The 14194-nt window shown below is 38.6% G+C and overlaps 1 protein-coding gene across 3 annotated transcripts in view; it reads right to left on the bottom strand.

Annotated features, from left to right (window-relative positions):
• TULP3 (TUB like protein 3) overlaps positions 1–14194 on the bottom strand; it is a 105070-nt gene that overhangs the window by 1060 nt on the left and 89816 nt on the right. The window contains exons 5-11 of one of the 3 annotated variants that reach the window (XR_016510522.1): positions 11764–11894; positions 11186–11383; positions 6220–6332; positions 5097–5211; positions 2341–2439; positions 1797–1968; positions 1139–1326 (exon numbers count right to left, since the gene is read on the bottom strand). Coding sequence is in view for 2 of the 3 variants with exons in the window: in XM_090273846.1 (XP_090129972.1) it covers positions 1193–1326; positions 1797–1968; positions 2341–2439; positions 5097–5211; positions 6220–6332; positions 11186–11383; positions 11764–11894 (962 nt within the window). In the remaining variant the exon portion in view is untranslated. Of the gene's footprint in view, positions 1–454; positions 1327–1796; positions 1969–2340; positions 2440–5096; positions 5212–6219; positions 6333–11185; positions 11384–11763; positions 11895–14194 lie in introns of those variants that run through there. The other 2 variants (XM_090273847.1, XM_090273846.1) reach the window with 2 other exon arrangements.

Here is a 14194-nt window from a genome sequence, read left to right as displayed (position 1 = left end):
ATTCAGACAATTATATGAAGTTCTCACATCATTGATCACAAATTTGGCCATAGGCTCTTTCACTGAGATGGATACCAGCCAATCTGCTCTGAGGTAAGAGGGGGACTGTGACATCAGTACCTTCCAAGCACCATGGGGACAAGCTAGCTCTAAGAAACAAATACTACACTCCCTGTCATAGACTACACAATTCTAGATTTGTTTCCTAGTGAGCGTAAGTTCTTCTCTTAGGGTAGGTGAAGTGGCTAGCATTGCCTTCTCCAATGGGTGTGCTGGGTAGGTTAGCAGAATTAAGCCACTTGTGTGGACTCAAAATGATCATGGACTTTGGGTTTCCCAGTCTAATGGTAAATGAGACTCTAGAATCCATCGTCACCAAAACAAGGTAATGCTTTGCAACAGTGGATGCAGCCAAGTACCTCTTTGGAGCCAACCTGCAGGACTGTTGTTTATCCATTTCCCACTCATATCATTGCATGACTACAAGCCCATTTTGGAAATACCCAAGTCCAAAGAGTATAAAGATACACGTGAAGCAGAAGTTGGCAAACTATGGCCCATAGGCCAAATCTGGCTGCTGCCTGGTTTTGTAAATCAAGTTTCACTGGAACAAGGCCACACTTGTTCATGCATGAACTAGCTATGGCTGCTTTTGCACTACAATGACAGCTGAGTAGTTGTAAGAGAGACTATCTGGCCATTTACAAGAAAACGTTTGCAGACTAGAGACTCAAGTCAATTTAGAAAACTGTCCCTCTCGAAAAGGGTCTTTAAAAAAGAGACCCAAGTATTTAATTATTAGAACCTGATTTTAGCTGCAAGTTTCCAAGAAAATTTGACCCTTGAGGCACAGAATCTGTTAGGGACAATAACCTCAGGAGTCATCAATGTGCTCTGGGCATGAACCTTCCTTTGCTTTGAATAACTTCTCACTTACATTAAACTGTAATCCTTGACCAGGTCTGTGAAAGCCAGAGAAGTGGGGCATGTGTGTGTGTGTGCGCGTGTTTATACATATATGTGTGTGTACATATGTATATATTATATATACATACACATACATTCATTCAGGGATTATTCCAAAAGGGGCAGATTGTCTCTCTTCGTGTCCTGGGCCAAGAGCAAAGGAGGCAGCTACCTGCTCCTGAAAGCTCTGTCAGGAGGAAGTCCAGCTGTGTGTGTGCTTTCTGTCTCACTCACACGCTAGCTTGCTGTCAAAGCTAGAAAGGCCAATGGCGAAGGCCTGAAGTGCACACAGTGGGTAGTTGTAGTCCAGGGTGAACACGTCGTCTGCCACACGCCCAAACTGCATGACTATATAGTCAGCTAGAAACACAGAGAAAATATGATGTTAGAAGATAATATGGCTGTACTGGAAAAAAAGCCTGTTAAGATACAAAAAAAGTCCTCCAAATAGGTCAGGTAATTAGCAGGTGTCAACTACAGAGAATGAGAGACTACTCCTGACCAGCATGAAAGGGAAAGAGAAGAGGGAGGTCAAGAGTAGTTCACTGGGGACAGCACAAGCTCTAGGAGCTGGAGTTGCCAAGGAGCCTGTATTGAGTGAGGGTTATATGCATTTGCTTCCCAAACAGCCTCATACTCTTCAGTTCCCCTCAAAACAGTGGCTGACAAGTTTTACTATAAAACTGTTGTTTTGTCTTTCCAAAGAAATAATTCTTTTTGGATAATTCTCTCCTGAATATAGCTTCCTATCAACGATAGGAAATGTTCATTTCCCTACTATGTAAGAACATCCTTCCTCCTGTTCCCATCTAGCCCTTCCTGTGGCTTACGGTCATTTTCGTGGACTATCTGAAAGTTCTTCACAGAAGCTTGAGTGACCCGGCCATGGAAGTTCAGGACATAGGACTGAGTGTCGTCATTCCAGACAGGAGCCTTGTTGTGCAGCTCAATCAAGTTCTCCATGGTTTTGTTTTGCCATTTTGAAAGCAAGCTCTCGTGGTCCTGTTTGAAAGGAAAATCATTACTTCATAATGAGAACCATATGAAACCATTCATTCTCAACTCTGCAAGGGAAAAGGTAGAGTAGGGGAATACTTTCTCCATTTCAGAAAGGGTAAAAGAAGCAAAGAAAGTCCACAATTAATTGGGTTGGGGTTTTGTGATTCTTACAGATTATCTAGCATTTCTCTTTGCAGACTGGTTGCAAATCAAGCACTCTAGCAACTGCTCTGTAACTGTACTTATCCTGAGGTTCTGGAGTGATGGATCTCCTAAAGAAGACTATGAGCAATAGTCCAGTTTGGGGTTTTGGATTGATCTCTCCTGTACTGTATTCTTGTCTTTTAGTCCTTAGCTGATTAAATATGTTCTTACATTTCGTGGCCGAAATGGGATCCGTTCATGATTCATATTCATCCCTGGAATGATCACAGACATTTTCCTAGGACCTTTAAATCCAAGTACATTTGTTTCCTGGAAGATAGGTAAATAAGACAGAACTTGGAAACAGAAAGGAAAACAAGCTCGCATTCTTTTATTTTTTTTAATATTAGAGCAAGAAAGAGACAGAGAAAGAGATACCTTGATTTGTTATTCCACTTATTTATGCATTCATTAGTTGATTCTTGTATGTGCCCTGACCAGGGATCAAACCCTTAATCTTGACATATCGAGACAATGCTCTAACCAACTGAACTACCTAGCCAGGGTCAAGACCATATTCTTGACACAAGACTTACCTAGGCATGTAAAATGTTGACAATGTCAAGAGCACTAAAAGTCAGTTTCTTATTACTATAGTTAAAGAGACACAGAATCAAGACCAGGAAAGTAATTATAAACCTCTTTTTAAACCTAATTTGAACACTTTAATTTAAAATAGAGTCTATTGGCTTGAAAATTTACTCTTACTCCTTAATCTTTTTTTTTTCTCAAAGATTTTATTTATTTATTTTTAGAGACAGGGGAAGGGAGAGAGAGAGGGAGAGAAATATCAATATGTGGTTGCCTCTCACACTCCCCCAACTGGGGACCTGGACCGCAACCCTTACTCCTTAATCTTAAATGAACTTTGAGACAACTGGGCAAATTGTCCAATTTTGTCTTCAATAAATATTTATTTCCAGCCCCAGCCGGGTGGCTCAGTTGATTACTGTTGTCCCGTACACCAAAACGTTGCAGGTTTCATCCCTTGTCAGGGCACATACCTAGATTACAGGATCGATCACCAGCCAGAGCACATATGGGAAGCAACTGATCAATGCCCATTGCCCTCTCTAAAATAAATAAATATATCCTTGGGTGAGGATTTTTGAAAATTAAAAATAAATAAATATTTATTTCCCAAAGAGGGCATGGCACTGTGTGATCTATAGTGAGAATTACAGTGTCAATTAAATGGAGCCTGTATTAGGAGGTAAAAAACTCAAATGCCTGTGTAGCCAGGCAGAATATATATGAATAAAATAAGCACATTAAATACGAGGGGGGACAAAAAAAAATCAAAAACAAAACCATGAGATTATCTTCTGAAAGGTGGGCCCCTTGTAGTATAGGCTTCTCCTACAAGGTTAGTGTTCTAGGAACTCATCTGTATGAGTGTACCAGCTGGCATTGTAAGATGTTGCATTTGGCTTCAGTGAATTTTTTTGAAGAGTCTTTCAATGCTTTTGCCCATTTCATGATGGGTGATTTACAAGCACAGCTGCCCACACTGTGCTGAGTATTCATCAGTCTTTGACCAAAAACATCATGACCCCTGTGCTCCACCCTCCCTATTCACCCAATCTTGTCCCAAGTGGCTATTTTCTGTTTCCCCAGATAAAAAAATTCCTCAAAGGGAAACCTTTTGCTGATGTTGAAGAGGTGAAACAAAAAACAGCATAAGTACTAAAAGGCACCAAAATCGATGAGTTCAAAAACTGTTTTGAGCAGTGGAAAAAAATGTCTCGATAGGTGTATTACATCAAGTGGAGAGTACTTTGAAGGGGACTGAAGTTTAAACATGTAAGCATAAATACACAATTTTTATAAATAAATCCTGGGTTTTTTTGAATCCCCCCTTATATGTGGATATATGTTTGCATGTGTGTTTATATACATATCCACATGGACACACACAACAGTTATGCATAGTTAAAATTTGGGATCAAGAAACAACTGAGTTGGGGTTAGTTCTTTCCTGCTCTTTCTTAAGTTTTATTTTTTTAAGATTTTATTTATTTATTTTTAGAGAGATGGAAGAGACTGAGAAAGAGAGGGAGAGAAACATCAATGTGTGGTTGCCTCTCACACACCCCCAGCTGGGGACCTGGCCTGCAACCCAGGCATGTGCCCTGACTAGGAATTGATCCAGTGACCCTTTGGTTCACAGGCCAGTGCTCAATCCACTGAGCCACACCAGCAAGGCCCTTCCTGCTCTCTTTTACTTAATAACTCTGAGAGGAAGCACTGGGTGCCATGGGGATGTATACAAAGGAATGTCAACACATCTAGTGATCAGGAAAGGCTTCTCTTGATGACATCACTTGATATGGCAAAGGGCAAGGAGGGAAAACGGGAAGGCTCTCAGGAGAGGGAAGATCATATGGTGGAGCACATGGAGGGAGGGCTGTTGTGGCCAGAATGATGGGAACGGGAGGGAGAGAGTGCTGTTAGAACAGTCTGAAAGGAAATAATTTTATTCTGTACACAATGGGTAGTCATAAAAGATTTGAAGCAAGAGAACAACAGGATCAACTGGAGTTCTGTTTTAGGACGATTTGTCTGGCAGCAGTACAGGATAAAGAGAAAAAGTCTAATAGCAAAGAGATCAGTTTGTAATTTATTATAGCCTCTGGCCAATGGGGTTAAGAGGTAATGAAGGTCTGTTAATCCAATGGCATTAGGAAAAGAGAAGAACAGATAAGGCAAGACATATTAAAACAGTAAAACAATAAATGAACTTGGCAATTCATAAATAATTAAAACTTGAATATACAAAGAAAATGATACCAGCAACAGAAAAGGGAGAACACAGAAACAGAAATATTGGGAGGGAGGATAGTAAGTTCAGTGTAGGTAATAAGTCTGAAGTGCCAGCAGGACATCCAGGAAATTAAGAAAGAGGATGTTCCGAGGATAGCACTTACGTAACAGATGGCTGCCAGCTCCTGCCGGTTATAGGCCTTTTCTACCAGACCTTGAGCCTTGGCTGGGCTGACACCGTGGTCATAAACTGTAAACTTGGTCCCCATGAGGTTGGATCTAGAATCAAAAGAAAAAATTATCACAATGATCTGTATTTTTTCTCTTACACAAACAAAATCTAGGAGAGGTGCATAACAGAATGGAAGCCTGTCTGCCTGTTCTCCAAATGTCTAAATGCTCCTCATCACTTTTTCAAAGATCTCTCATTGAAACAAAGAAAGGACTTGTATTTTCTTTTGACTTCTTTTTCTTTAGATTACAATATTAATACATGCTCACTGTTAAAAAGATATGGGTTGTTCTAAAACTACAGTGTTAACCTAAAAATAAAAGGCAAAAGTGAGAGGCAACAAGGATTTATTTGAGATTAAAAAAAAAAGAATAACTATTCCAAAATCACTGATTCAGGCAGATGCCCAAATAGTATTCTGATTATCAGACAAAGGCAAGAGTCATTTATGAGAAGGGAAGGGCAGCAATTATATCAATACAAGTAAGGCATTGCTATTGATGCATATAAGCTAACATACTAACACTGATTCTAAATAATGTTTTTAAATTTTACCCCAATAGCCATCAGTTTGGTAGTCATAATATCTTTCTTGTTATCTTTGCACAATATATCTTTAGGCCCAGTCCAAAGGTTATTCTGCCCACTTTCAACATTCCAAAGATTTGAGGCATAAGACAAGACATGCAAGTCAATTCCTCCGGGATAGCAGCTCCAACTCATTTTTTTTTTTTTTTTAGTCCTCACCCAAGGACTTTTTTTTCATTGCTTTTAGTAGAGTGAGAAGGAAAGAGAGAGCAAGACATCAATATGAAAGAAACATTGGTTGCCTCTTCATACATGTCCTGACCAGGGATCGAACTTGCAATCTGGGTATGTGCCCTGATCGAAAATTGAACCCACAACTTTTTGGTTTATGGAGTAATGTTCCAACCAACTGAGCCATGCTGGCCAGGGCTCCAACTTCATTTTTAAAGTGGCTCCATTATATTATTTTTTACAACAGGAGTAAAAGTATCAGAAAGAATAGGACAGTGATATAAGGATGCTGTCACCTGACTTTGCCAATATAACTTTCTCCTTCACGAGATAAATCTGTTGGATCAGTGGAGATGAGGTAGTTGGATGTTTTGCTCTTCTTTCGTTTTCTACCTGCAAGTAGAAATATCTGGAAAAAGAGAAAAAAAGTCAGTCAAAAGTGAAGTCAAGAGAATCAATGTTTTATTCTACCTACTCACTTAGTAAATGTTTAGCAGTGCCTATCCAGTACAAAGCCGTCAAATTTTTGTGTCTTTTCATTAGAAAGATCATATACCACAATCAAGTGGGATTCATCCCAGGGATCCAAGGATGGTTCAATATTGGCAAATCAATAAATGCAGTACACCACACAACAAAATGAAAGACAGAAACCATATGATCATATCTATAGATGCTGAAAAGCATTCGATAAAGTACAACACCCATTTATGATGAAAACTCTCAGCAAAATGGAAATAGAGGGAGCATACCTCAACATAATAAAGGCTATATACGAGAAACCTGAAGCCAACATCATACTCAATGGACAAAAACTGAAAGCATTCCCCCTCAAATCAGGAACAAGACAAGGATGTCCACTCTCTCCACTCCTATTGAACATAGTGTTGGAGGTTCTAGCCATAGCAATCAGACAAGAAAAAGAAATAAAAGGCATCCAAATTGGAAAAGAGGAAATAAAACTGTCATTATTTGCAGATAACATGATAGTGTACATAGAAAACCCTACAGACTCCACTAAGAAACCACCTGACATAACAAGTGAATTTGGCAAAATAGCAGGGTACAAAGTCAATATTAAGAAATCAAAAGCATTTCTGTACACCAACAATAAAATGTCAGAGATAGAAAATTTTTAAAAATTATATTTACTATAGCAACAAGAAAAATAAAGTACCCAGGAATAAACTTAACCAAAGAGATAAAAGACTTGTACTCGGAAAACTACATATCTCTGAAGAAACAAATTAAGGAAGATACAAATAAATGGAAGCAAATACCATGTTCATGGATGGGAAGAATCAACATCATTAAAATGTCCATACTACCCAAAGCAATTTACAGATTCAATGCAATCCCTATTAAAATACCAATGACATATTTCACAGACCTAGAACAAACACTTCAAAAATTTATATGGAACCAAAAAAGACCCCGAAATAGCCACAGCAATCTTGAGACAGAAGAACACAGTAGGAAGAATCACAATATCTGACATCAAACTATACTACAAAGCCACTGTGATCAAGACAGCCTGGCACTGGCATAAGAACAGACACATAGATCAATGGAACAGAACAGAGAGCCCTGAAGTAAACCCAGGTCTATATGGTCAACTAATATTCGACAAAGGGGGAAGGAACATAAAATGGAGTGAGAAGAGCCTCTTCAACAAATGGTGCTGGGAGAACTGGACAGGGACGTGCAAAAAAATGAAACTAGACCACCAACTTACACCATACACCAGAATCAACTCAAGGTGGATCAAAGACTTAAATGTAAGCCACAACACCATAAAAGTCCTAGAGGAAAACATAGGCAGGAACATTTCAGATATCCCACATAGCAATATTTTCACTGATACATCTCTTAAGGCAAGAGAAATAAAGGAAAGAATAAACAAATGGGACTACATCAAACTAAAGAGTTTCTGCTCAGCAAAAGAAAACATCAGCAAGATGAAAAGGGAACCAACCATACGGGAAAATATATTTGCCAATGATACTTCAGACAAGGGATTGATCTCTAAAATATATAAAGAACTTACACATCTCAGCACCGAGAAGACAAACAGCCCAATTAAAAAATGGGCAAAGGACCTGAACAAACACTTCTCCAAGGAGGATATACAGAGGGTCCATAGACATATGAAAGAATGCTCAACATCACTAGCCATCAGAGAGATGCAAATAAAAACCATAATGAGATACCACTTTACCCCAGTCAGAATGGCCATCATCAACAAAACAACAAACAAGTGCTGGCGAGGATGTAGAGAAATAGGAACCCTAGTGCACTGTTGGTGGGAATGCAGACTGGTGCAGCCACTATGGAAAACAGTATGGAATTACCTCAAAAAACTAAAAATGGAACTGCCTTTTGAACCAGTAATTCCACTGCTAGGATTATACCCAAAGAATCCTGAAACCCCAATTCAAAAGAACCTATGCACCCTATGTTCATAGCAGCACTGTTTACAATAGCCAAGTGCTGGAAACAGCCTAAATGCCCATCTGTAGATGAGTTGATTATAAAACTGTGGTACATTTACACAATGGAATACTATGCAGCATAAGGAAAGAAGGAACCCCTACCATTTGCGACAACATAGATGGAACTAGAGAGAATTCTGCTTAGCAAAATAAGCCAGGCAATGAAAGAAAAATACCATATGATATCACCTAATACAGGAAACTAAGGAACAACACAAACAAATGAACAAAATTGAACAAGGAACAGAAAAAGAGTTATGGGGGGTGGGGCAGAGAAGGGGTAAACAGGGGAAGGGTCCAGACGAAGAACTAGTATAGATAACGCATGGACATGGACAACGGGGTGGGGAATGACTGTGGGAGAGGGGGGAAGGTGGGTGGGGGCAGAAATGGGGGAAAAGATGGGAGAACTGTAATAGAACAACAATAAAATTAAATTAAAACCTTAAAAAATTTTTTGTCTTTTTAAAAATTGTTATTAAATAGTCTTAATTTATTTTAATTTTTCTTGTGTAAAACTATGTGGTGGCCACAGGTGGCCCTTGGGTCCTGTGTATGGGGACCCTGGTGTGGGTCTTACAAGATGGTCAGTGAATTCCTGCTAGGGAGACCTGGTGAGCACAGTCTCTTTCCAGAGGTCAGGGGTGAGACAGCAGTAGGTCTTGGAGACGGCATCAAAGGTGGCCTTGGCAAAGTTGCCTGGGGTGGCAGTGTAGTCCCTGTCCGAGGTGTAGCAGTCCTTGATGCTGTCCGGCAGCAGCAGCTTCCTGGCCACTGGCTGAGACAATGCCAGTGCCCCTGCTGGTGGGGATGAGACCACCAACACAGAGTAACACTGACCAGTCACCTTGCAGGGGACAGTGTAGGGCTTGCTCATCTTGTTTCTCCAGTAGCCTCACTACACATGGACTATGGAGAACTTGGCCAAGATCATGGCCCCAGGATGGCAGTGGCTCTGTCCTTGTGATATGTTACACCCAGACCAACACGTCTGTTCTAATTCCCAATGGCAACAAATGCCCTGAACCTAGTCTGCAGTTACATGGACATAATCTTCAAAACCTGTCCTTGAGGGATGCCCCCAGGAAAAATATCAACAATCTCAGATTCCCTGATGGACAGGTAGAAGAGACAGATCCCTTTCAGGGACTTATCATGTCTTTGACCAGAGGGCCTAGCTGAGTGAGGGGTATCCACTCCTTGTTCCTGACCTTCCCTCATGAACTCTGGCTTTGATCCCCACCTTAGACAGAAGCCACCAAGGCCTCCCATTCCAGGGCCCCCAGGGTCTCACCCCATCTCAGCACTGGTGTCATTGCCATCTAGTGTTTTCTCAGAGAAGACCAATCTGCGGATCTTTACCCCTTTTCTTAACCCTCATAATTCTTCAGGGAGTTCACTATCAGTGTTTCCCTATGGTACAATTCTGCTAAATTTGCTAGCTTGGTTCTCTAATAATTATTTACAACTTTATTCCTAAAACCTCCAGTGATTTTTTAAAAAAAGCTTCATGCAATTTCTTGAATAAGAGTCTTTCCAAGTTCAGGAGAGACAGGATCCTAAGTACCCACCCTTCCCATTCTTTACCGAAACTGCACTTCTAATATTCCTTTTCATATTTTGTTGAGGAAGGTGGGTGTATTTTTTTTTTTAATTTTGTGACTTTAGTGATATGAATACTCTCATATTTATGCTTCCTTGCTAAACCCTACAGGAGCTGGACAGTAGCAGGAAGCAGAAGAGTGCTAGTAGCTAAGGGGAAGACTTTGGAATCAAGAATGTGGGTTTGAATCTGGCTCTGTGACTTACTGCTGTGCTCTGGAATAGGGTATCACTTCCTAAACCCCAGTTACCTTGTCCATAAAGCAGGGATATAAATCCTATCTTATTAGGTTGTCATAAGGATTATAGGTGATAATACATATAAAGCATTTAGCACATGCCTAGTACATCAGAAACAATAGTGGTCATAATAACAATGATATCTACTATTATAATGTAATTTCTAGGATACTAAAATCATCTACTTAGACCTGGTATTAATACAAAATACACTGTTCATTAGCAATTATTAAACTGTCTCAAACTTAGGTTCAAAGTAAATTAGAATTTCTAGGGTAGAAACAAGACTATACTTGGATGTTCTTCTATATTTCCAATATCTCCTATTCCCTAAAACTTGCTCTTTCTTCCACAATGTCATTTTCTACTGTGATAAAAGTAAAATCCTAAGAGTACACAGTAATAGCTGCCATCCCCAAAAAGAAAGAGGTGAAAACAATTATATTCAAATAGTCTCTTCCATTTTCTTACAGTCAGAATAAAACTTTTTCTTTGGTGTGGGGGAAGATTTTGCCTATTGGACTATGAGCTCTTTGAAAATAGTTAGAAAATAGCACCTGGCAATTAATAAATACAATCTATTACTTCCAGCTGATTTGGTGTGTAATACCAGTACTATTCCCCTGTCACAAGACCCATCAATAATCTAGTCCCACATCCTTCCCCTCTCTCTCAAGTTTTGTCTTAAGAATCAATTCTCAAAAAAAGAAAAAGAAAGAAAAGAAAAGAAATTTTTTTAAAAGAGAATCAATTCTTAGGTCCTGGCCAGGTGGCTCAGCTGGTTAGAGCATTGTTCCGATATGCTAAGGTTGTGAGTTCAATACAAGAATCAACCAATGACTGCATAAAAAAGTGGAACAACAAATTGATGTTTCTCTCTCTCAAATCAATAAATATAAATTTTTTAAAAAAGAATCAATTCTCATACCTTCCGATTTTCATCCTTTTCCAAGTGCATATAGTAAGTAGGAAAGAGACCCCGATCCATTCCTTTTTTATCCCTGGTTATCCGACACTTTACTGTGATACCCCGAGCAGCAGGAGTATAAGCAAAGTCCTCTAAATTCTCTACTTCTCCCAGCTGGTTATCAGTTTGTTGGGCTGAAGTACCGGAAGCTCCTGTATTCTGAAAGAATAGCCATATATGAGCAAGAGGTAAGGTGAGAAAAACCTCATATCCTCTTTGAGAAGAAACACTTCATGGATAAAATACTTACTGATTTATCCCTATGTCTCCAGTCTTCTGACAAAAACAAGGAAAACTCTGAGAAGTCAAGTAAATATATGAACACTGGGAGTAATGAAGTAGCTAAGTATGAAAATGGAATATAGCTTCACAATAGCTGGCTTGCAACACAGAGATTAGAGAGGTTATGAACTTTAAGTCTAAACTTGAGCTTAAATCTTTTGAAGCAACCCTCATTCAGTAATGGTATTTAAACACTGAAGATACAATTGGGAAATAGTGAAATTAGCTCCAAAGGAAGAAATTTCAGAACTACATACTGTGGTTGATTTCTGGCTGGGTGCCGAATTGGGTCTTTCTGCTTCTGAACATGGTGAATGAGATCTTAGTTTTTTTCCTTCTTCTTCCTCCCCATCAGTCTCCTCATCAAAGTTCAAACTACCTGAAATACCTGGAAGAAAAGGAAGAACTGTCAACAAAACTGGTTTAAAAAGAAATCTTTGAACCAAAGAGAATTTTAATTTTCTTCCTTAAAACATTCCAAACTATTCTGACTTAAAACACAGCTATGTTATCCAAATTTTGACAATTCTTTCTTCATATTCTAATTCAGATACATCCCTTGTCTTTTATTCCCACTGTTGCCACCCTAATTTAGCTCTTTAAAACATTATGTATATGAGGGAAATATTTTCAAATCATATATCTGATAAAGGATTAATATCTAGAACATACAAAGAACTCCTACAACTCAATAACAACAACCCAATTCAAAAATGGGTAAAGCACTTGAATAAACATTTCTCCAGAGAAGACATAAATAGCCAAAAAGCATGTGAAAAGATGCACATCACTAGTCATTAGAGAAATGTAAATCAAAATCAAAATGAGATACTACTTGACAAGCATTGGGATGGCTCTTATTAAAAAAATAGGCCCTCGCCAGGTAGCTCAGTTGGTTAGAGCCAAGGTCTCAAATTCAATCCCTGGTCAGGTCACATACAAGAATTGACCAATGAATGCAAGTAAGTGGAATAACACATCAATGTCTGTCTTTCTCTATAAATAAAAGGAAAGAAAGAAAGAGAGGAAGAAAGAAAGAAAAAGGAAAGAAGGAAGGAAGGAGAGAAAGAAAGAGATGGTGAGGATATGGAGAAATTGGAACCCTCGTGCATTGCTGGTGGCAATGTAAAATTGTGCGGCCACTGTGGAAAACATGGTAATTCCTAAAAAAATTAAATGTAGAGTTACCGTATGATCCAGCAATTCCACTTCTAAGTATATACTCAAAAGAGACTCAAACAGATACCTGCACACCAATGTTCACAGCAGCATTATTCACAATATTCAAAAGGCAGAAAAAAATCCAAATATCCATCAACTGATGAACAGATAAACAAATTGTGGCATATACATAAATGGACTATTATTCAGCCATAAAAAGGAATGAAATTCTGATACGTGACACAACCCGGATGAATCATGAACATTCTGCTCAGTGAAATAAGCTAGACACACAAAAACAAATACTGTTATGATTCCACTTACATGAGGTAACTAGAATAGTCAAATTCAGAGAGACAGAAAATAGAGTGGTGGTTACCAGGGGCTGAGGAGAGAGAATGGGTAGTTATTGTTTAATGGGTGCAGAGTTTTATTTTGGGGTGATGACAAAGCTCTGGGGATGGGTAGTGGTAACAGGTGCACAACAAAAGAACTGCACACTTAAAAGCAGTTAAAATGGTAAATTTTATGTATATTTTACCACAATAAAAATTTCAATGATCCATTTTTCTCTGTATCGGTCACTTTTTCCCCTGCATTTTGTTCATTTCTAGTCTAACTATTTCGAGTTTAGACTGTCTGAAATACTATTACTTTGAATTTATAAGCACCTCCTATAGAAAATTAAAAACTATTTGATTAAAACTATGTTTTTATTTTATCCTATTTCTATGTTTGAAGCGGAGATACTGGTAGTTTTATTTTTTGTCTTGTTTCTTATCTATATATGGAACATATCTGGAGAGAAACACAAAAATATAATAAAGTATGATGTGTGTTATAAAAGAAGTATGGTACTCACATTTACATATGAGAGTATGAGGCTCAGGGAGAGTCATTTGCCCAAGAGAAAGAGGCAGATATAAAATCGAAACTAAATTCCCTTTTTTCCCTTAGTCTATAGGATGAAGTTGTCCATCATGTAATAGTTGAAATAGCCCCCAAATCATGAATTTATAAGTAGACTTAACAACAAGCAGTGTGTCTTTCTCTGCCCCCCGCTAACCATTTCTTGCCCATATTCAACCGTGTCAGAGTGGGGACAGCTTATGATCTGTTTTTACACAGTTAACAAATAAATTGGTGTTAGCTTGTCTTAAGGACACCCAAAGATAAGACAAAGGCCAGTTAGAAAATTCATCTCAAGCGAAAACATATTTCCACCCAAAAACTTATACATGAATATTCATAGCAACATTATTCATAATAGTCAGAAGTGGGAAACAAACCCAACTGTCCATCCACTGATGAAGAGATAAGCAAAATATGGCATATCTATACAATGTAATATTGTTATTCAACCATAAAGGAATGAAGTACTGATACCTGCTACAGCATGATGAACCTTGAAAACATTATGCTAAGTGAAAGAAGCCAGTCATAAAGGACTATGTAGTGTATGATTCTATTTATATGAAATGTCAGAAATAGGCAAATGCAGAGATAGAAAATAGATTGGTAGTTGCC

The sequence above is a fragment of the Furipterus horrens genome, unplaced genomic scaffold, assembly GCF_987537825.1.
Source record: "Furipterus horrens unplaced genomic scaffold, mFurHor1.1.pri manual_scaffold_4, whole genome shotgun sequence".
NCBI classification, from domain to species: Eukaryota; Metazoa; Chordata; class Mammalia; order Chiroptera; family Furipteridae; genus Furipterus; species Furipterus horrens.
This window is presented reverse-complemented; position numbering and strand designations above follow the sequence as displayed.